The sequence below is a fragment of the Chlamydotis macqueenii genome, chromosome 2 (genome assembly GCF_036417535.1).
Source record: "Chlamydotis macqueenii isolate bChlMac1 chromosome 2, bChlMac1.mat, whole genome shotgun sequence".
Taxonomy (NCBI): domain Eukaryota; kingdom Metazoa; phylum Chordata; class Aves; order Otidiformes; family Otididae; genus Chlamydotis; species Chlamydotis macqueenii.
Window position 1 is genome coordinate 112,814,338 of NC_141557.1, and position 22,812 is coordinate 112,837,149.

The 22,812-nt window shown below is 40.0% G+C and overlaps 1 protein-coding gene across 3 annotated transcripts; it reads left to right on the forward strand.

The window, feature by feature from the left end:
- The first annotated feature begins 1,142 nt into the window (after nucleotides 1-1,142).
- On the forward strand, nucleotides 1,143-22,413 carry THOC1 (THO complex subunit 1). Of its 3 annotated transcripts, XM_086740706.1 has the most exons (22): nucleotides 1,143-1,235; nucleotides 2,154-2,227; nucleotides 2,334-2,394; nucleotides 3,097-3,163; nucleotides 3,912-4,030; nucleotides 5,325-5,373; nucleotides 5,888-5,983; nucleotides 6,282-6,364; nucleotides 6,877-6,950; nucleotides 7,551-7,659; nucleotides 8,870-9,001; nucleotides 9,490-9,590; nucleotides 11,829-11,895; nucleotides 12,078-12,128; nucleotides 12,765-12,835; nucleotides 13,037-13,060; nucleotides 13,469-13,564; nucleotides 14,434-14,499; nucleotides 17,935-18,018; nucleotides 18,238-18,385; nucleotides 19,848-19,926; nucleotides 21,926-22,413. In XM_086740706.1, the coding sequence occupies exons 1-22, from the start codon at nucleotides 1,143-1,145 to the stop codon at nucleotides 22,219-22,221; spliced, it is 2,040 nt and encodes a 679-aa protein (XP_086596832.1). In that variant the 3' UTR covers nucleotides 22,222-22,413. The 3 variants fall into 3 exon arrangements, with proteins under 3 accessions (XP_086596832.1, XP_086596833.1, XP_086596834.1); XM_086740707.1 differs by lacking the exon at nucleotides 13,037-13,060 and having other exon boundaries at nucleotides 1,159-1,235; XM_086740708.1 differs by lacking the exon at nucleotides 19,848-19,926 and having other exon boundaries at nucleotides 1,159-1,235; nucleotides 21,926-22,099.
- Nucleotides 22,414-22,812: the final 399 nt, after the last annotated feature.

Genomic DNA, 22,812 nt, shown 5'->3' on the forward strand with positions numbered 1-22,812 from the left:
CACAGCCAGGAAGACAGTGACTGTCTAGACAGACTGAGACTGGTTTGTTGAGTGCTGGTCACACATCTTGAGAGCCATTTATCATCAGGATGGGCTGGCTTGCTCAGCCAAGTAGCTGGGTTTTTACTAACTGTGATTGCTTAAAGAGCTTCAGCATCCTTCAGAGGAAGGATGGAGTGAGCTCTTTTTTTGTTTGGTTTAGGGTGTTTTTTTCCCAGAAGGACGGCAAGTCAAATCCTTCTGCTTTGATGACGAAAAGGAAAGCTGGATTGAGAACAGTGGGGGAAAGCAGTCTCTCCAGTCAGTTTTGAGCCACGCTTGAGAGTCTTAGGAAAAGGCTGATGAGAGAGGGTTTGGGTGGGTTTGTTTTTGGTTGGTTTTTTTTTTTTTTTTGGGGGGGGGAGGGTGGTTTTACAGCTGGACACCACACAGAAAGGGCTCCCAACTCATAGCGCTGAATCTGGACTTGGGAATGGAAGACAAGGCACCCCACGCCTGGAAATGGACGGTGAACAGACAAGTCTGGGAACTGCCGTGATTGAGGCTAGCTAGAAAACGTGGTCTTTAAAGGAGGTGAGCCACACAAGAATATAACATTTAATTAAACAATAAACATGTTTGTTGTTGCAGTGCTATTTCAGGCATTATCAGCAAAACAATAATTAAAAAAAGTTAAAATTGTCATTAAAAGTGACTCTGAAAGAGGTATCCATAGGATACTGCTCAGCCTGTAGATTGTTAGCACCGAGGTTTTGCTACCGTTGATAAAAATTCCTTATTATTCTTCCTTCAGTGATACTCTGAAGATGGCAGTAGACTGTGGCTCTGAGGTAGCTATCACAAGAAACAAGGACCTCTGTCACTCCCCCACACGTTAACCTTTTAGTGCCATTTACACCTTGACAACATCCAACTGACAAACAGAACAGACTCCGTGCTCCTTCCCCCTCCCGCGCCGACTACCGCCGCTCGCCGCCTCAACCTCAACCGCCAACGCCAGCCGCAACCGCCACCTCTCGCGCATGAGCTCAGCTCCAGGCGGGAAGCGAGAGCGAGGCGCCGCCCCGCCCCGCTCCCAGCCCGGGCTGGAGGGGCGGGGGGGGGGGCGTCACCAGGATGTACGCAGCGCAGGTCTCAGCATTATGGCGTCACCCGCGCGCGCCGCGGAGCGCCGTTCTGTCGGAGCGATGTCGCCGCCGCTCTTCAGCCTGCCCGAGGCGCGGCTCCGCTTCACGGTGAGCCCGGCCGGGCCCAGGCGGGGGTGGGGGCTCCCCTCTCTCGCTGCCACTGGGAAGGGGACCGGGCGGGCGGGAGACGGCGTCTGCGCGGCCTCCCTCACCCCGCTTCCGCCTGTGCGGCCGGGCCGGGCCGGGCCGGGCCGGGCCACGCCGCCTCTGCCCGGCCCTGGGACTGCAGTCCCGGCCCAGGCTGCCGCTGAGGAGGGGCCCAGCCTCTCCTTTTAACGAGTGTTCAGCGCAGCTGAGATAAAGCGGTATAAGTTTGAGGCCAGGCCTGCGTACCGGCTCAGACCAGCCCGCCAAGGGGAGGATCCGCTGTGTAGTTAACTAAAGTTAATGTAAAATAAAATGAAATTAAATTCTGCACCTCTGCTGAATGATGCTTTTCCATTGCCTGAGAAAGTGTGGCTGGATGTGTACCCAGGCTTCTGGATCCCGCAGTTGATGGCCCGGTTTGTCAGACAAGGGGATGGCACAGGAGTGGTGGGGGCACAGACTCTTGCTCCGTTAAATTGATTCCGTTACAGGATATAGTAATTGTTAGACCATCTTGTTAGCAGCAGTCATGCCCAAACCCACGGTAACTGCCTGTGAGGCAGATGCAGTTGTGTGTATGGGACTTGAGACGATTGTAGATGCGGCATTGGTCTTAACAGCATATTCCTCTATGTTTCACTTAGAAATACAATTTTCCCCATGCTGTTAGGCCAAGTTTGAGGTGTGATGCTTTACTCACATGCCTAGTTTGCTAAGCACTTGTTATTTGCACTACTTGTTACAAAGTTCTCTTTGTAAACTGAGGCATGGTGTGTGGCAAAAAGATTCCTTAGTATTTCTGTCCACTGTCAGATAGGGGAGGAGATCTTTCTGGTTTTGTACTGGTTTTGTAACTTTTCTTTCTTTACATTTTGGTAGACGTCCACGAGAGAGGCTCTGAATAGCAGAAGTATCAAGCCATTGTTGAATGCTTTTAATCAGGTTCCTGGAAGGTAAGTAAATGCCGCTTGATTTTTAAAAGGTGCCCATTCAGACAATTTTTTGTGATCTTGTTCCTAGTAGTTGTTATTAACTGATGTGGAATATTTGCATTTGCAGTGAAAATGAAAAGAAGTGTACCTTGGATCAAGCTTTTAGAGTTGTTGTAGAAGAAGAAATAGTAAGTACTTTAAACTGCTACAGCTTATCTCTTGATAAAGCTCAAATTTCTATTTGCAAGTTAACGTATTGCTTTAACAGCAACTTACTTTAGTATAGGGAAATACTGTTTATTAAAAACATGAATTATTTAAAAGTTATCTAGTTAAGATTGAATATAGATTATTAAAGGTGATTGGTAGGTAGGACAGAATGGCAGTATTTTACAGATACCACACTATAGTGAGAGGTATTGACTTAGCCTTTTCTAGCAGTTCTTTGTAATGCTTATGAAAGTCTGCTGTGTCTTAAAATTTTAGTTCATAAGTACACATTATTCTACAACTATACTTTAAGACTGTGGAGCGGGTTATCTGTTACTTGCATGTAACAAAGCTGCCTGTCAGCTGAAAAGAACCATGAAAGGAATCAAAAAAAGCAGTAAAAAGCTGAATGTGGGATATTAGTTTTCAGAAGTAAAGAGCTCTCTCTACACAGTAGGTATTGTAGGGTCTTTAATGGCTGGAAGCAATTGAGAAATGTTCTTCACTCAGTAAAGACATATATATAGTTAATTGACAGGTCTGATTGAATAGATTGTTTGAAATTTTGGGAGGTGGAATGTCAATATTTGTTTTAAATACGCCTACTTTGAAACAGATTTTTAGTTTTCTTAGACATTTAGGTCAGAGTAGAGAAGTGTAACATTGTTTTGTTTGTTTAGATAAACAAAGCTCCATGTGAAAATCTCCTGGCAATTATTTCTCTTGCTATTAATGGAGTCACAGAAGGTAAGCATCTTTCCTTCAGATCTGTTGGCAGTTTTAGGGACTGTTCAGGGGAATTTTAAAATCTTGATATTCGCAAGTCACCTACAGCAGTTAGCTTTGATAATATGTTGCCCTTACACTAGTGGTTATTAAGTCTGTTACAGTTTCTGTAACTGTATTTGTGTCAGAAATCAGTGTGCTAATCTCTTCTGAAGAGGCTTTCGTGCTCTTCCATTTATTTGTTTGTTCACATTACACAACAAATATTTGTTTGTTTTAGAAGTATGGCTCAACTATGTATATGTCTTATGAACTGTAGAATAGCAAGACCTGTGATTATGAGGAGTGCAGAAACTACAAAACTGCGGAGCGTGGGTAGACAGACCTGGAGCACTGCTTTAGCGGTGCTTTACTTGAGGCTCTGAAGCTTCGTGTTTGTAGTGTAACTGTGGATTTAGAAGTCTGAAAGTGTACACTTGCAGTCTGCAGAGTTGTGACATTGCTTCAACCTTTGAGGTTTTCAGAACACTTTCTCTTTATTAATGGTTTTACATTAGTGCAGAGCTCTTGTAAAGCTCATCTGCGTATCTGTACATATAGAAATAGTTTTAATGGAAGTTCATGCTTTAGCCCAAGCCTTTTATTAGGATTTGCAGGAACCCAGGAGAACTTTTTTCTTCTTTTTTGGCATAATGTGCCTCAACTGCCATGCATCTTTATTGCATTTCAGTTCAAATTTGCTAAACAAAATACTCCCTGTTCCTCATAGGTATCTGCACTGCATCAACCCCTTTTGTGCTTCTGGGGGATGTTTTGGATTGCCTGCCTTTGGATCAGTGTGACCGAATTTTCACTTTTGTGGAGAAAAATGTTGCTACATGGAAATCGGTAGGTATTTTTCAAAAAATGTGACGTCGTTGTGCCAAAGCTTCTGTCTACCTGAGCCACTTGTACAAACAGATTTTAACTGCCTTCGTATCTGTTTGTCTTAAAATAGTGGCATTGAGCACATTTTGTTTTGAGGCTTAATAATATCTGGGCAGCAGAGGTCAGAAAACTAATAATAAAATAAAGAATAATTTTGATATTCTATTTCTGCCTCCTTTTTCTACAATGTACAGTGTTTGTCACATTTAGAAACCAGAAATTTAACATCTGATGCACTATTTGTATGAGTAGCTTCTCTTTTGACTTATTATTCTTCCTCAGAGCTGCAGGAGATTCCTCCATCTCCAGTTTGCAGGGAAAGAAGTCTTCTCAGTCACTTCCTTCCTGAGGTTTCCATTACAGGAATATAGCAGTGGTGAATATGTTGCCCTAAAACGTTTCTGCTCTTGAGGAGCAGTCGGTGTTTTGAGGCCTGTGTGGGTGTTTTAAGCTCTTGTTGTGCCATGGTGCTGTGACAGGAGAAGAGCTGCTGCGGTAGGCTGCTGAACTTCTTGTGCTGCAGGCGCTATTAATCAACGAGGGAATTCAAGGTCTTGGGCAGAAGTCATAAGCTGCCTGCATTTTATTCCAAGATTGTAAGAAATCTTGGATCTCGGTGTCCTTGGTTTGCTCTTCAGCAGTACTGCTGGGACCACAAGGGTCAGCAACTCTGTAGGTAACATCTAAAAAGCATTCCAGTTTCTCTGTGTTTTCCTAACCTGGATTTCCTAACCAGGACTACCTCCCCTAGACATTCTTTCAGGCTGTTCTGTTTCAGATAACAGTCCCTCTTGATATGTTCGCAAACTGTTCTTTACCATTAGTTCAAGTACCCGTCACTTTCTTTCTCCTGCTGACAAATTACTGTGAATGCTCCAAATGTTTTGTGTATTGCTCTTTGTGTATGTGTATAAATAATCCATGAAATAATAAAGACAACGAGTGAAAAAAAAATCAGTGCATTCCAGGAAAAAAAAAAAAGTAGATGCTGCTCTTACAGTTCATTGTCATGTGTTTTTTCTATATGGAGGCTGTATTTAAATGTTGTGGTTTATGCTTTCTTGGAATTTGTGGAACTGCTTGTTTTATGTTGCCTTTTTGTGAAACCTGCCTCTTTTAAAGGACAACTCAAATTCATAGAATTAACAGTAGGAATGACTCATATTTACTCATGGCTTGTCATTGAATTAAATTCTGCTCAAGAAGGATCTGTGTTCTATTAACAATCTAAATGCTTTTTTTTACTCCATTTCAGAATACATTTTACTCTGCGGGAAAGAACTACTTGCTACGAATGTGCAATGGTGAGTTGTAGTTTTTCAGTAGGGTGTTGGAGAATTAAAAACTCCCTATCTCAGTGAATGAGAGTGAGTTTAATAATTTGATTTACATTCAGATGTGTTCAATAAATAATAAAGTTAAAAGGCAGATCACTCATCTTAGCAGATATTAATGAATCTTGCCAGTTAATGGAAAACTCATTCTGGCCTTAGGGAAATCTCTTCATCAGCGGAGGTCATTATAGCAGAATATCTGAGAAATATTTATTCCTCACCAATGACCATATCAGAAGTTGTACTGGAATAGGATTCATTTGAACTTTTTTTTTTTTTTCCTGTTGAAGGTGCTAAGAGAATTGGTAGAATGCATTTGGAGAAATATGCCTGATCTGAGGAAGCTGCTAGCATTTAAATCTACAGATCTTGGCTTCCTTTCATTAGTTAGGTAGATCACATAATTAGCAAGTCTTAAATTCTAGTGCATGAGACATTGAAAGAAGGATAAATACTAATATTCTGTACTTTTTACAATATTTAGACCTCCTAAGAAGATTATCTAAGTCACAAAACACAGTCTTCTGTGGAAGAATTCAGCTGTTCTTGGCTAGATTATTTCCGCTTTCAGAAAAGTCAGGTGAGATTTTTTGCATTTCATCACACTTAACATCTAACAAAGACTAAATATGCTGAGTCTTTTAAGTTTACAATGGCTGCAGACCAAATTCAGTTGGAGAAAATAACTTTGCACTTGTGCTTTAGTTCTTCTTTTTACCCTTGATATTGTAAGTGACTTTCATTTGTTGTGATTTCAAAGAGAAGTTTTTTTGAATACTCTTTCTGAGAATTTAGTATCAGCATCTCATAAACAATTAACTGAATGAACAGACTTATAAACTCCACAGCTTCTAAGACTGTCCCTTTGTTTTTTACAGGACTTAACTTGCAGAGTCAGTTTAACCTGGAAAATGTCACTGTTTTCAATACCAATGAACATGAGAGCACTCTAGGACAGAAGGTGAAAATTCCTATGTCATTTTTCACTCATCCTGCAGGAAACCTGTAAGGCTGCCCAGAAATGCACTACTGTGCATAATGTTCAGAACTGGATGTTCATAGTTTGGTTATCTCTCTTCCAGATCAAACTGCTGATTCTAGAACAGGTGTGTTACCTGGTACCTTAAACTGTGCAGATGTTGTGGGGGGGCACTTTGAGGGAAATTATTTAACTGTGTGGGATGAGCACTGTCACTTAACTGTACTAAGTTACCCACAGTGTATGAAGGATAGTGCTGTTCCTTCAGGTTTTTTTCATGAGAAGTCAGGCTACTGTTGCAAAGTGTAGTAAGGTGTTAAGACGGGAATTTGTTGTGCATTTTAGTGGAGTAATACTTTAGAGATCTTTTGAATTACCAGCTTAAGCTTTCCGATCTAAAGTGTAATAGAATGTTTAAAATAAAGAACGCCGTGGAAACTGAATGTAAATTGTAGTGGCATTTGTGTAAGTTTTTAATTATTTTTTCCTATTAGCACACTGAAGAGAGAGAAGAAGGAATGGATGTAGAAGAGGGTGAAATGGGAGATGAAGAAGCACCAACAAGTTGGTGAGCTTGTAGCAATTCTATAAGTTGAAAAAAAAAATTATCAAGTTGAACATAAAGAGATGTTTTGGGAAATACCTTTACATATTGTACTCAGAATTCTACTTACTTCATGTCCTCTCAAGGTTAGATACAACCTAGCAGTGTCTTAATCTGTTTAAGTGGAGACACCTGGAAGAGGAAAGAAATCTACAGTTGCATATCCTGGCTGAAAACCACTGTTATTCTCTCTCTCACAAAATTTTCCCAATTATCTTGACAAAACTTGTTGTGGTAAGATGTATTCAGGGATTTTAAGTCTATGCTGTATATACTTCTAGGAGAAAACGCTGTGTTCCTCTTCATTCCCCAGGTAGTAAGAAAAAGGGACCTTAATTTTACACTATTTTTGCTTTTATGGTGAGAAAGTAACAGTAGACTGGATGGAAAACTCTTTTAGGGACAAATTCTGAATTACAGATTTCTCTGGAAGGACTCACTATTGACTTATTTCACTTACAAAATTAATTTCTGGGATTGCACATTCCTGAGTAGACTTGTATTTAATGTATCTCTTTCAGTATGGATTTTTGTAACCATTTGAATATTACTTTTTTCCCGCAGTTCCATTCCAATAGATTATAACCTGTATAGAAAATTTTGGTCACTTCAAGATTATTTTAGAAATCCTGTGCAGTGCTATGAGAAGGTCTCATGGAAAACTTTTCTTAAGGTAATGTAAGTTCATGCTTTCAGCCATTCAGCCCAAGTAAAAATAACCGTTTATACAAGTAGAAGAGTGATTATATACAAATAGAGCAGTTCAACCGCTAATGCCTTTGAAAAATAATAGTGCATGAGGAAATACGTTTTGCTATTCCCTAAAGTGAGCATTTGACAGTAAACAAGATATTAAGATGTACAGTAAATTCCCTAATAAAACTTTTGTAAGTCACTAAAAGAAAGGCTTCATATGTTGAAGCAATGCCAGAAGTACTTTTTTTGTGATTCATCAGCTGCAAAAAGCAGAACTTGTGGGTTTGGGTGTTTGGGTTTTTTTTCCCAAGAAGAAAAAAAGTTTTCCCTAGTCCTAAATCTTACTTTTGAATAGTCATACTGATCCCAGTGGGATTCTAATGATGATACGTTTCTAAAGAAACAAATCTCTTTGCAGAAGCAATTACTTGGAAGTCCCTTTCATATATGAATGTTGACAAGATTTATTGCTAAGCTACTGGTTCTTCACAATTTGCCACTCAGTGTTTGTTTAATAGCAAAAAGTATGTTGTGGTTTTGGTTTTGTTTTTTTTTTTAGTCTTCATACTGTGTGTTCTGGTAATAAGAGGTAAGATCTGCTCAGAGACTGTAATATAAATCTAATTGATGAGGTCTACATTCTTAGCTTTCCAAAAAAAGCCCACAACTCTCCACACCTCTCCCCTAGCTTGTGTTTCAGAGAAACTGAATAAGGCCAGGCTTAAGTCTTTGAGATGAAATTTTTGAGTTTTTCTTCAGTACAGCTTTAAGGCTCTAAACTGACTTCAAGAGCAGCACTGCAAATTTACCTCTTGCTTATGTACATTTCTTTGTTATATTCTGAACAACTTAAATTAAGTTTGAATATAGCACCATCATCACTTTTTTTCTTCATAACATCTAAACAACAAAGCAGTTGTGCGTTGTTCACAACCCGCTGTTTTTCTTAGCATATTTTAAATGCTCCAAATGAATACATTGTTCTGAAATGATAAATAACAATTTTGCTGTCATTTGTATTGTTTAAAGAACCCCTATGTATTGGTGGCAAAATAGGTCTTGTTTTGATGAGCCTGATAGCAGGTTTACAATGATTTTACTTGCTTGGCACTAAGTCTAATGTAGTTCTGTCATTAACTACAAAGTTTTTGTATTATTTTCATGTGGTAAATAATTCTGTTTTATAGTACTCAGAAGAAGTTTTGGCTGTTTTCAAAAGCTACAAATTGGATGACACTCAGGCTTCCCGAAAAAAGCTAGAAGAACTAAAAACAGGAGGAGAACATGTATATTTCGCAAAGTTCCTAACTAGTGAAAAGGTATGTGATTCCTTTTCTCAGAATCACAGACTTGTTGAGGTTGGAAGGAACCCGTGTCTAGTTCAAGCTCCCTGCTCAAAGCTCTCAGCTAGAGCAGGTTGATCAGTGCTATGTCCAGTTGGGTTTTGAACGGCTCCACAGATAGTGAGCAGGTTCAAAGTGAATATTGTTAAATCCAGCAGTGTAAAACTAGCTAAACAGAAATCTAGGGATACTTTCACAAGCAGTTCCTCATACTTTTTAAAAGTTGATTTCATTAGAAATTTTAATATTTACTAAATTGTGCCAGATGACCGTTCACCCATCTTAGTACCTTGTGAAACACTGTTGTGAAAGTATAGGTGATACGGAAAAGAGCTTCTGTAATGACTTAGCATCATCTTGTTGTAAAAACAGTCTCCATGGAGTGTATCTGAAAACATTTGTTGGATTTTTTCACTTGTGTGTTTAGTCTCTTTAATGTGTAATTCTTTTTTATTGTTGTTTAGTTGATGGATTTACAGCTGAGTGACAGTAACTTTCGCCGTCACATCTTGTTGCAGTACCTAATACTATTTCAGTATCTAAAGGGACAAGTCAAATTTAAAAGGTAATGTGGAAATATTTTGTGTTTTGGAGATGGGAGCTAAGAACTTGGAGATAAACTAAAATATTTTAGAAGAGTTTGTGTCTGCTTCTTTGAAGGTTCTTGTCAAACTTGCAGAGCCTTGAATTGGTAAATACGGGATGTGACTGCAGTTATTTTACAGCAGGAAAGCAGACGTCTCGTTCTTGCCTTTCTCTGCTCCTCTGTGTGATTCTTTGCCCTCCCTTTCAGTGGCTTTAGTGTGCATTAGGCTCACTGAAGTTCGTGGAGTTTACTAAACCAGCAAAACCCGATCTGTTCATCTTTGCAGAGTTTGTTTTCTGACAAATTGGTGAGTTGAGTGGGGTCTTGAAGAAGCAGAGGCCACTAAAGCTTGCTCACGGTGCCAGCCGTGAGAGGGAAGGAGTCTCTCTCTTTGGCAGCTGCAAGCTGTTAGACCAATGCAGGCTACTTGTATGTGGCTTCTTTTTGATACTTGAGGCTGCAATGTGTCGTTGGTTGCTGATCTGTTTTTTCCTAGTGTGCTAAATAATTCTGTCTAAAATAGCAGGAAATAACAATGGTAATTATTACTTTTATAAATTAATGGGACAGAACAAAACCCTACCTTTTCCAATGTTATGCTGAAGAAAAACCTACCTCTCTACCTCTACCTGTGCCCTTGACCTCCATATGTGCACATAATGATTAACATTTAAGGCAGCTGTCTTTCACCTGCAATATGCTGCTTTTTAGAAACAGATCTCAAAGAACTTTGCAAACTAGATTAGGATCATTATCCTCATTCTATAGATTATTTACCAAGGCTGTCCAGTGGCAGAGAATAAATAGAATTCAAGTCTTCTGAATTGCAGTTCAGTCTAGAGGTGATAGCTGGTCACTTCAATGACAATTCATTAAAATATTCATTAAAAACACTAATTTATCAGCGGTCAAGGATGGTATGATACATAAATGGTGTAGCATAACACTTGGTGCAGTTGTTGTAAAATAATACTAATTATTCCCTTCCTTAAAAAGATGCACTTTTTTATATCTATTAACTAAGAGAAGCTAGTTCTAAAAGTCTTTCTCATATTCTTGACTTATCCATGATCATGATGATGTTTGCTATTTAAGGTACTTAGTGCTTCATAAAAAGCTGGTTGGTGCTGTATTGCTTTTGAACACTGTAAATGGAATGTTAACAGTTATGCTTCAAATGGATTCTTCTTGAACCAGTGAAAAACAAAGATTAGATTCTCATCTGATTTTTAATGTTTGGTTTTTTTTAAAGTTCTGATCTCTGCTTGGGAATGAAATGAACTGTGATGGATTTATTTCTGTGTTCTTTTCTTTTTCAATTCTACTTACTGATAGCATTATAATTTTAGATGTACCAAGCGACTTGTTTAATGCCTTTAAGTTATGCTATATAGAATTCATGTTTTGAGAAATTCAGCATCTGTGTTCTGTATATAGCTGGTAGATTATTTTACTGTGGCTAGTCTACAGTAGTGTTTTAGCTGGAGTTAGGAGTGGTTTGAGGTGTTTTTGTTGTGGTTTTTTTTTTGTTTTGTTTTTGTTTTTTAAGTCTTTTCATTGTGCCCACTTGTCATGCTTTGGGTCTTCCAGTACCTAAAGGGGGCCTACAGGAAAGATGGGGAGAGACTGTTCAGTAGGGCCTGTTGTGACAGGACTAGGAGTAATGATTTTAAAATAGAGGGAGGTAAATTTAGATTAGATATTAGGAAAAAATTTTTTACCATGAGGGTGGTGGAACACTGGAACAGGTTGCCCAGAGAGGTAGCAGGTGCCCCATCCCTGGAAACATTCAAGGCCAGGTTGGATGGGGCTCTGAGCAACCTGATCTGGTTGGAGATGTCCCTACTCTTTGCAGGGGGGTTGGACTAGATGACCTTTAAGGGTCCCTTCCAACCCTAACCATTCTATGATTCTATGTGATTTTGAATCACACAAATGAATTTTCTGTTGGATGAAGCTAAACCTGAAAGTATATTTTGAAAGCACATCTAATGAACTCCATCTAACTCCACAAACTAATGGGTGGTCAGTGGTCAGTCACATTCAAATGGTTTTCTTCAGATCCCCTCTTAACAGCCCCCCCATAAAGTATGTGGTGTAAATGATGTGTCCTCAGCACTATGTTGATGTGTAGTGAACTCTTCAAACTTGAAAAAAAAAAATTGAGCTGATTTAGTGACACTTTTTGTTGTTGTTTTTCTTTTTCTTCAATTCCAGTTCAAACTATGTTCTAACAGACGAACAGTCTCTTTGGATTGAAGATACTACAAAAGCAGTTTACCAGGTTGGTACAGTAGATACTTCTATAAAAATTAAGTGGAAAAATATTTATCATGTAATATTGCATCAACAACCTTTGAAGCAGTAACTGTCATTTTCTTTGGGTTTTTTTCCTACGTATTCCGCTACAAATATAATGCAAAAGTTAAGTTTTGGTTTTTTTTCCTCTCTCTCTCCCAATTATAGCTTCTTTCAGAAAATCCTCCAGATGGGGAAAGATTCTCGAAAATGGTAGAGGTAAGTACTTTGGTGTCTCCCTGAACAAAGTCTATATAGAATGTAAAAAACCAGTATTGGTTTAAACTAGCTTTTGCAACATAGATGTAATGTCTGAGAGAATTTCTATCTCATCTCAGTAAAAAAGGTCTCATCTTTTTATTTCGTAGTCACATTTTTCCCATGTTTTCATTAAGCACTCTAGCTTTCCTTCCTTCTCCTGGGGAGAAATGGAAATGTGCATATATGTGCATGTGTACACATAGGAGACATGGGTTATTGAAAAAAAGAATAATAAATTTTTTTAAAAAGTCTTTGGAGAAAGGAGTGATGTGCCCAAAGATACAGGAATAAGGTGGAATTTAAAAAAAAAAAATTCTTGCTTTTCCTTTTTTCCTTTGCTTTAGCTGCATCTGTTTTCTTGTTTAGAGAAGGAGAAATAAAATCTTTCCCACAGTTATTGAAGAAAGTAGATACACTATTTTTGAATAAACTAAACCAGCTGCCTAAGATCATACTGATGAGCTTCAGAATAGTGGCTGCAATACACAGAGTACCAGAGTTTTCTCTTTAATTGTAATAGCTCAGTTAAAAACTTTGGAGTCAAATCTGGAGATGATTATGACTCTAATAATGTGCAATATTATGTTTCTCTAGCATATATTAAATACTGAAGAAAACTGGAACTCATGGAAAAATGAGGGCTGCCCAAGCTTTGTGAAAGAAAGGTAACTCGATTATGAAGTAGAAGCTTGCTGCTGCTTGTTTGAAATTTCCTTTTATGGAGAGAGCAGGGGAAGCCACCTCTTCATCAACTGTTTGCCAAAAAGGGAGGGGGGCTGTGAGAAGAGAGAAATGACCATTGCGGAGGGGAAAAAAAGTAAAATTATGAAATTTAACTTTTATAAATGTTCTGTCTCCTTCTTTAGATCTCAGCCAGAGTTTCAGCTTGGGTAGGTCTTACCCTAACCTCAGTGGTCTGGGATCTCCATTCTCTGATCCCATGAAATCAGGTGCACCTGGGGAAAGAGAACTTGCGATCATAGAACAGATGATCCCAGCAGCAGGGTAGATCACACTTAATATGTGCTGCTGGCATAAATCTGATTCACTTCTTTTTCTATATGGGGACTCTCATAGACCTTTAAATTTGTGAGTGAACTGCTTTTGGTGTCTGGTAAATCCCTTTCCTTATCCTTACTTTATCTCTCTGCTCTTCCCCCTTTTTCCACTCCTAGAATCACAGTCACTCTGAATAATTTCATTATGATTTAACTTGGCACCAGCTTGAAGTGAAATAAAGATTTTGTTCTCTAAATATTACTGGTTTGATACTAAAGAGATTTTTTTTTTTCTTTTAGACCTCCTGATTCTAAGCCAATGAGACCTGTGAGAAAGAGGCCAGCTCCAGAGGACTTCTTAGGAAAAGGACCAAACAAAAAAATCCTTATGGGGAAGTATGTTGGATATTTTTTCATTACAGGGTTTCTGGCATGTGGCTGGTTAGCTGGTTTGGGGGTTTTTGTGGGATGGGGGTTTTTTTTTTGCCTCTGACTGTTTTTTCTAGTCAGTAATTTTCGAACTTCGTCACTTTGGAACTGCCAGGAAAGAACAGCCAAGAGATATGTTATTCTTTAAAACTTGCAGCACATTTCCTTTCCTTATAGTCATCTCTTGGAGATCTTTTTAAATAGTCTGTGAGTTACAGGCTGAAAATCAGTGGTTTGTACTTGTTAGATCAATTTTTATACTTTCGTCTTCTTCATGTTTTTGCTTAAAATTAATCTATACTATGCATTTTAAAATAACACTCACTGGTATTTTATCCCTGGGTCAAAGAATTCTCCAACAAAAGTGCCATATTTTTCATTACATTAAGTGCTGCATTTTTCCACTCCCTTCTTTAGTAGAAATTATAGTCTTTTCATTGTAATAGTGCACCCTGTGAGCTTCTACACCTCGTACTGAGCGTTTAGTAAAATGTCCCCTCTGAAAAAGAAAGTGTTAAATTATTTTGTTTATCAAAATGAAATAGCCTGACCTTAGCTAGTTTGGAAAGAGAATTTGTTACTGTTTCTGACCATAGACCAGCAAGAGATTGTAATAGAAATTTAATTTTCCTGATGTGCAACATCAGATGAGATTTCTGTCACTTCTGCTAATTCATAATTGTATGTATCACAAAGTTTGTATGGTATGCTTTATTTTAAAGGCTCTGGGGTCAGAATTTCTGTAGCGTTGTTTCATGTGTCTGTCTTTGGTGAATGATGTAGCGTGGAATGATAGATAAATGTGGAGTTTAATGTGTTTATGCTTCTCTTTTCAGTGAGGAATTGACCCGCCTTTGGAATTTATGTCCTGATAACATGGAAGCTTGTAAATCTGAGAGTAGGTAGGTAAAAGATGGTACATCATTGTCTAAAGCTAACTTTCAGCACTCTAATTGCACACAAAATTAAATTATTACAAAATTGGTGTAAGGAATGTATATAAGATGATTTTATACAGTACGCTGTTTCACTGTGTGTCTTGAGAGAAGTTGGCTGTATAGATCTTTGTCTTAAAATCTTCTTACAGTTTTCTTCACTGGTGTTTATCCTGTCAGTAATTTTCTTTGCTTAGTGAAGTAAAATCTATGCTAAAAACCAGATGGAAATTCCCATTTTGTAGAGCGTGATTGTATAATTAAGTACCTTATATAATAAAGGAAGATGGCCAGCTCTGGCTGTAATGAAGTTAGCATGCTATTTGGCTATGATTTTTCAAGCAGACTTGTGCTTTGAACAATACCAGATAAGAGGAAATTGGCTAGCAGGCATTGTTTTGGTGCATACCGGATCTACTAGTGGTGCAGATATAGAAAGAGACAATTACTGGTTATTCCTCTGCTTCTGCTTGCACAATTGTAGGAAATACTGAAAGTGTACTTTGCTACTGACTTTCCGTTTGTTAAAGATAGCGTAATCCCTCTTTGTGCAGACATGGTGCATATGAAAATTTGTTAAAGGAATGGGACAGTTCCCAAAGAGAAGTTTGCTAGTAGTGGCTGTAAAGGCTGGATACCTGGGGAGAGGTGCTAGCTAGCAAATGTCCTTAGCGGAAGAATTGTTTTTCCAGAGGTTGGAGAGCTCTGCAGAGGAAATGTCTTCCTTTCTTGTGAGGCTGGTATGTGCAGGAACACCTCTGACAGGATATTTGCCTTCACTAGGCCAAGGGTTTAAGGTGGAGTTGTGTTTGGAACAAAACTTTTGATTCCCTATGCTTGATGGTGTTGTGCTGCAACCTCTTAAAAAAAAAAAAAAAAAAAAAAAAAACAAAACAGCCTAAACAAATGGAGATAAACCAAGAAAATGTATGCCACAGTAAACAAGAAAGAGCAAATCCTGGGGGATCTGGCTTTGGTTCCAAGTTTTATTATAGACTTTGTGACTGAATCTGGTCAAGTCACTGTAACTTTTTGCTTTGGTTCCTCATGTCTTCATTCAAATGGGGTAATACTTCCTTACCTGTCGTCTTCTTAAATAGGTGCTCTTGGGGTAGAATCTGGCTTTGAAGTTTTTGCATAGTGCCAAAAACAGCAGGATTCAAATCGGGTGGATTCTCAACATGCTGGCTTTGGTTCCAGTAGTCAGTGATTACTGTACTCGAACATGCGTGGGGCACTCCTCTCCTGGGCAAAACATGTTTTTCAAAACAAAACTAAAGTGAATTTGTAGACCAGTGTGCTCCCCCTCGCCCCCCAACTGATCACTTCTACAAGGTTTCCTTGTAGAAGCAGATGTGTGTCTGTCAAACATTAGGTAGGAGAAATACAGATCATTACAAGCTTGCTTTGCACCACTGATAATCTGGGCTCACAGTAACTTACAGCTCATAAGTAATCAGTATTTCTTGCTTGTAGTCTTCAAAGCAGCAAAAGGTCCTGATCATTGTGAATGTTATTTCTGTTATTTTTTAGGTCATGGTTCCTTCTGTACTGGTTTGAATACCTTTCAGAAGCAACCACTAGCTGTTCTAAGAACAGAAACATCAGTCACCTGTCTAATAAGCCCCCTGTGAACCACAAATTTTGCCTTCGCAGTCACAGAAGAGCTGAGGTTGGAAGGGACCTCGAGAGAAATCTGGGTCAACTAGAGCAAGTTGCCTAGGACCTTCTCCAGTCGGGTTTTGAATGTTTCTCCAAGAGCGGAAGCTCCACAGCTCCTTGGCAACCTGTTCCAGTGTTTGACTGCCCTCACAGAAGAGTGTTGAATTTTTTTTTCTGATGCTAATTTCCTGTATTTCAGCTTGTGCTAGCTACTGCTTTTTACTTCTACTTGAGTAGCACTGAGTCCAACTCTTTCTTCTTTACTGCCCCCATCAGACATTTACTGCCCGGAGTCCTCTCTTCTCCAGGGTAAACAGTCCTAGCTCCCTCAGCCTCTCCTTGAGTGTCAGATGTTTCTGTCCATGCACAGCCTTTTGTATGAACCCGTGTCTGTGGTGCTGAGGAGCCCAGAAGTAGCCCAGCACTCCACATGTATCTCGGCAGTGCTGAACAGAAGGGAAGGATCATTTCCCTTGACCTGTTGGCAACCCTCTTCCTAATGCAGCCCAGGGTGCTGCTGGCCTTCTTTGCTAGAAGGGCGTGTTGCTGGCTCATGTTTGTGGTGGTATCCACCAAGACCTTTTCTGCAAAGCTGCTCTCCAGCCAGTCAATCCCTAGCCTATACTGGTGCCTGCAGTTGTTCCTCCCTGGGGCAGGACTTGGCATTTCCCTTTCCTGAACTTCATGACTTTCTTGTCAGCCAATTCCTCCAGTCTATTGGGGTCCCTCTGGGCAGCAGTACAACTCTCTGGTCTGTCAACAACTCCTCCCAGTTTTAGATTGTCTGCAAACTCGCTCGTGATGCGCTCTGTCCCATCACCAGTACGTCAGTAATGAAGATGCTCAATAGTACTGGCCCCCATATCGATCCCTGGCGTATGCTAGTGACAAGCCTCCAGCTGGACTTCCTGCCACTGATCACATCTCTTTGAGCCCAGGAGTTCAAACGCTTGTCAGTCCACTTCAAATAAATCGATTTCTCCTGATGCCTGTAGACCTAGACCTGTATTGAATGTGCTTTAACTGCAGTACCTCCAGCAGAAGGTGCAGGGATCACCATGGGGGGCTGAAAATAACGTGTTTGAGCAAGTTGAGGTGCCACTAAGATGGGATCATTAAGTACAACATTAAGCTGCCTAATATTTTTCCCCCTCTAAAATTAGTGATTGTAAATAATTGAAATTGGGGAGCAATAGCAGTCTAGCTTTCTCAGGTAGCAGATGAAACTGAAATCGGGAGGGTGAGGGGGTAAAGAGGCCGTGTTTTACCTGTCCTGTCAAATTGCACAAAACTGACAACCATTTTAGACTCCTGAGCGCTTGTGAGCTGTGCAAGTGGCAGCATGTTTCTAACACAGCCAGTCAGTTGCTACGGGTATCTTTATGAAAGTCTGATTTCCTTATTGCTGGAATTCTTGCCTCATATCCCATAGTCCTTTTTCACTGAATGCTATTGACAGGTGTTCGCGTCACCTTTTGGTATGGCAGAAGGTTTAAATAGATACAGTAGGCAGTGCTAGCGACTACTGGTACACTTCAGTGGTTAAGCAGTAAATAATTCTATAGCAACATGTATCAAACATTATTTGCTTATTTGCAATTGTTAAATTTGAGTAGGTTGCTTTGGGTTTTGTTTTTTTTTTCTTCTGTGGATAAGCTTGAGATGTGTATGAAGGAACTGAAAACCAGCTATTTTAGAGTAGATTTTGTGGAGTCTTAAGCTCCTGATTTTATTTTTTAGGGAATATATGCCAACATTGGAGGAATTTTTTGAAGAAGCTATTGAACAAGCAGATCCTGAAAACATGGTTGAAAATAAGTATAAGTATGTCAATCTTTGTTTTTTGCTTTATTTTAATCTTTTGTGTTTGGATTGTTAAAGAAAACAGACTGTTCTCTGTATTGCTAATATCTGTACAGGACTCCAGTAACGTACGAAAAAAAAGTCCTTTTGAACAGAATTATATTAATTAGGATCTCAGATCTTTTTCTGTGCTTTTATAGGTGACAGACTGTTACCAACCAAACTTGTATTTTGTTTTAGGGCAGTGAACAATTCTAACTATGGCTGGAGAGCACTGAGACTTCTAGCACGCAGAAGTCCCCACTTCTTCCAGCCCACAAACCAACAATTCAAGAGTTTACCTGAATATCTCGAAAACATGGTAATCAAATTAGCCAAGGAGCTGCCTGTGAGTAATATCATCCTATAATAATAAATGCTGAGTTCATTTGACTTCCTGCTTGTCTCTCTGCAGTCCATTTGGTACATGGGGAGGAAAGGGGGGCAGAGAAAAACACGGGGGGGGGGGGAGGAACTTGTAAAGTAAAAATTGCAAGTAAAATTGGTCTAATCAATGAAAATCTTGGTAACATTAAACCATGAATAGCATTGACTAACCAAGTAACTGCTGAGCTCTGCCTTGTGCTCTGTGAACACATGGCTGTGGCAATCCCAAGTTTTTCTGCCGGCTTGGTGGACAGGAATATATTGGTACCCAGGTTCTTGGGTTCCATGTTCCAGTGCAGACGGCTTTTATTGAAGGTGTAAGCAGGTGTTAAGGCTCACAAATATCAGCGGCTGTCGCTACTGGGATGGTAGTAAAAGGGGCCAAGTGTACAGCTGAAGGTACTCTGCTGAGCGTTACCAGACCTTTACCGGAAGATTCACCAGGCTCCTCTGACTTTTAAAATGTGTAAAGAAAAATAGACCTTGTGGAACTGTAAATCTAAGGCATTAACCCTTTCGTGTTCAAGAGTACAAATTTGAGGCCAGGAAGGGGTCTTTCAGATAATTTTATACACAATTATGAGAGATTTAGCAGTTGGGGAAGGGAGCATTTTCTAAACCTCTGAGTTAGCACACAACCCAGCACTTCCTTGCGGGTATGAACCCATGCTTCCACATTTGAGACCTTCTGTGTCTAATGTGAAATGACTGAGGCATAAAGGTCAGACTGTAGTATATAGCTTTTTTGTTTGTTCAGCCATCAGAGTTAACTAGATGCTAATAGCAATTTTAGAAAAAATACCGGGAGGGAAAAGGTGTTTAATATATTAAGGTGTCACTTTATGCAGTATTCCTGATGGTACTGCTCTCACATACCTAATGTTATGGCAAGAAAGAAATACGTAGATAAGGCCTGTGATTGAAATGTAGGAAAAGAAGCAGCCTTTTGTTCATCTTGGCTAAACCAGAGAGTTAAAAGGTTGTTGTTTGTGTACTTGTTTGCCACCTTTAAGAAGTTTGAAAGTACAGAAAACTTTGAGGAATTCCGAGTGAGGAATAAAAGTAGTGAAGAAGAATAATTTTAAAATGTTCATCAGTGATGGTCTCATAGAAAGTTGTCTGGTTCTTTTTTGCAGTAAGTAATACAGGTCCGTATGTAATGCTGAGTTGTAGTTACTCTGAAAAGGAGAGAATCCTGTGAAGTCAGTGGATACTTTCATTAGGTTTTTTAGTTAATGCTGTGTTTTATTACGGTACTTGTTACTGGTGTTTTGGATACAGGAGACTGGGGAGGATTTTGAATTCTCATATGGGTTCATGTCAGGTTTTCCATTCTAACACACATTCCAAGGACCATCACAGAGCTTTAAAATTTCTCCTTAAACACAAAATTCATCCAGTGATGTTTAGTTCTCTCCTTGTAGCCTCCTTCTGAAGAAATAAAAACAGGCGAAGATGAAGATGAGGAAGATAATGATGCTTTATTAAAGGAAAACAATGAAAGTAAGATTTGCATGTTCTCAGTCTTTTCAGTTTCAACGTTGTTGTAGAAGCTGTGTTTTATCATAGTTTCTCCTGAGGGTCACCAGTCCTGGTTACCCCAGTGCTTCTGACTTGAACCCACATTCGTACCAAAAAGCGCAGCCTTTTCAGGACACGGGGACCAGTAGCACCCTCTCAGTCTTGTAGCCTGCAGTGCTGAAAGCGTCCAACTTGCTGAAGTTGGCTTGGCGCTGTCATTAGGAGCCTCTTCCACCTTTCCTGCTGCGTAGTGTATGTTTACAGCGTTAGTAGGTGTTAAAGCTAAAATGCCAGCATTGCTGTGTAAAAGCCTGCCCGAGTGTTCCTCGGCCCCGCTTTCCTGTTCTTTCTGCCCTTTAATTGCCGCGGGTAAGTGCCTCCCTCCAGCCCCTGCTGGGCTGGGTAGTTGTGGGACTTTCAGAAATGGATGTATCCCAACTCTCAGATCTTTACTTCCTTATGTAAAATATCTTAAAGGCAAAAGCTTATCTGTGAGAAGAGCAACAACCTTCCTGACAAATGTCATCCCTTGTTCCTCTCCATGAACCAGTCCTTCCATTTTTGTCTCTTGCCCGTAACCCTGGTATGTCATGCTCCTAAGTGCCCTTCCCTCTCTCCTGTGTCTCTGGATCTGCCTTCTTCCATCCTCATTCATGCCTTCATCTCACAGCACCTTCTCCCTGGCGCGTTGTACCTCTGTATGCTGTTGGATCCAGCACGGACAGGTGGGATATGCAGAGTGTGGAAGTCACACAGTTTTGTTTAAAGATTTCTCTGTTAGTGGAAAGCCACCTATGAGCTTCTGTGCATCTCTCTTCTGTTGCACTTCTCCATCCAGCACCTGACCTTTTCTGCAGTCTCCCTGCCAATAGTGGAGTTCACTTCAGCTTAGCACTACTTGACACAGCCTTCACAGCTGCGCTGTGTTGAATTTACATCTTTAAATCTTGTCTTACAGCAAAGGTAGGAGGGCTGTGGTCTGCTGTACACCATTGTGCTTACAAATAATGGACGTGATCTGAGTGCTTTTGTTGTTTGTGATCTTCCATTCTTCCATTCTTTCCCCTCAACCCTAGTGGGTTTAGTTCAGATAAATGTGTCTGACTGACAAGCACTGGAGAGAGCGGAAACTTCCACTCTGTGCCAGCTGTCTCTTCCAGGTGACATGAGGGTGAAATACTTAATAAAAGATGATTAATTTCTATGTGTAAGTAGTTCAGTCTTCAGGGTTTTCTCTTTAAAACGGTGAAATAAACATAGGTGGTAAGCCATAGATTGTAGACCATGCTAAGCTATAATGCGCAAACCCACCAGTGTCATCAGTGCAGCACTTGGCTTCCCAGCAGAGCACAGTATTCCGTGTTTTACATCTTGATGCCAGAATGACAGAAAATTCCTTAAAGAACTGACTGGTACTAAAGTTACTGTCTTGTTTGCACTCCTGCTGCTAATAGGAACGTGAGCCTTTAGTAACTCAGTAAAAGAGAAGCAAACTATTTTTTACCTGGGTTAACTCTGTGCAAAGCGACTAAAATAAGACTGACAGACAGTTAAATGTTAAAGATCACTCTGTGTTTTAATACCACAGTTGACTCATATTGAAATTGCAGGCTATGTGTCAAGATCCTTGTTTTTGTTTGGAGGAGGCAGTTCTGATGTACTTCAGGCTTTACCAGTTCTCTCTCAATCAAACAAGAGATAAATAAAAACCAGTATTTTCTTTATTGTGCGCAATAAGGGACATTCCTCTTGAAACCCAAGTATACATCTGTAAAAATCCATCTGCTCTCAGAGCTCTTGGGTAGGTTTTCACAACTAAAGGAAAGCTGTAGGTCAGTCTAACGGTAAAAAAATAGGAGGTTTAAATGGGGCAGATCAGGGAAGATTCATGTGCGGTATCTGGAGACTTTCCCTGTGTTTCACTGTGATTCTTTCTCTTTTTTTGTTTTTTGTTTTTTGTTTTTTTTTCTTTCCCTCCCAGGTCCAGAGGTACAACGGGACAAAGCCATGACAGGTGAACAGATAGAGTCATTTGCCAACAGGCTTGGGGAGCAGTGGAAGGCCTTGGCCCCCTACTTGGAAATGAAGGATTCCGATATCCGGCAGATCGAGTCAGACAGTGAGGACGTGAAGATGAGAGCGAAGCAGCTGCTGGTTGCCTGGCAGGATCAGGAGGGTGCGCACGCAACCCCTGAGAATCTGATCAGTGCACTGAACAAGGCCGGGTTAAGTGACCTAGCAGAAAGCCTGACCAACGACAGCGAAAGCAGCAGCTAACTCGATTCAGATGCTAACTCATTGTTTGGTTTTGGTGGCAGTTGTTAATTGTGACTGTTCTGGCTGTTGTCATCGTTGTTAATTGTGACTGTTTTGGTTTTGTTGTTAATGGCTACTATTGTCGCTAGATAACACATTTTTTTTTAATAGGTATTTTATGTTCAATAAATGATAAAACTTTTTAATAACACTGTTGAGCCGTTCAGATTTTCTGAGAAAAGGATTCATCATCCTGATCCCGAAATGGGAAGTTTCATCTTGGATGGTGGAGAGGTAAAAGGGAGGATGAAGAGTCAAGGCAGCTTTCTGCGTAGGCTGCAGCAGGAGGGTTTGGCAGCAGCAGAGCTGGGGTCACGCCTGTTGGACAGAGCGGTCAGTAGTCTCTGTAACTGCCTGCGGCTCTGTGTGGGTTCTCAGAGCACCCACTTGGGGTGGCAGGGAGCTGTAGACCATCAAAACGTACCTGTTTGTTTGTGAGTGATTCAGCTTTGAGAAAATAATAGAGCGGTGATGGAGATCCAAGTATGTTGATGAACTGGTTCTCTCTGGACTTTGACAATCAATAATTGGGGGGGTTTCCATGCTTGGTTT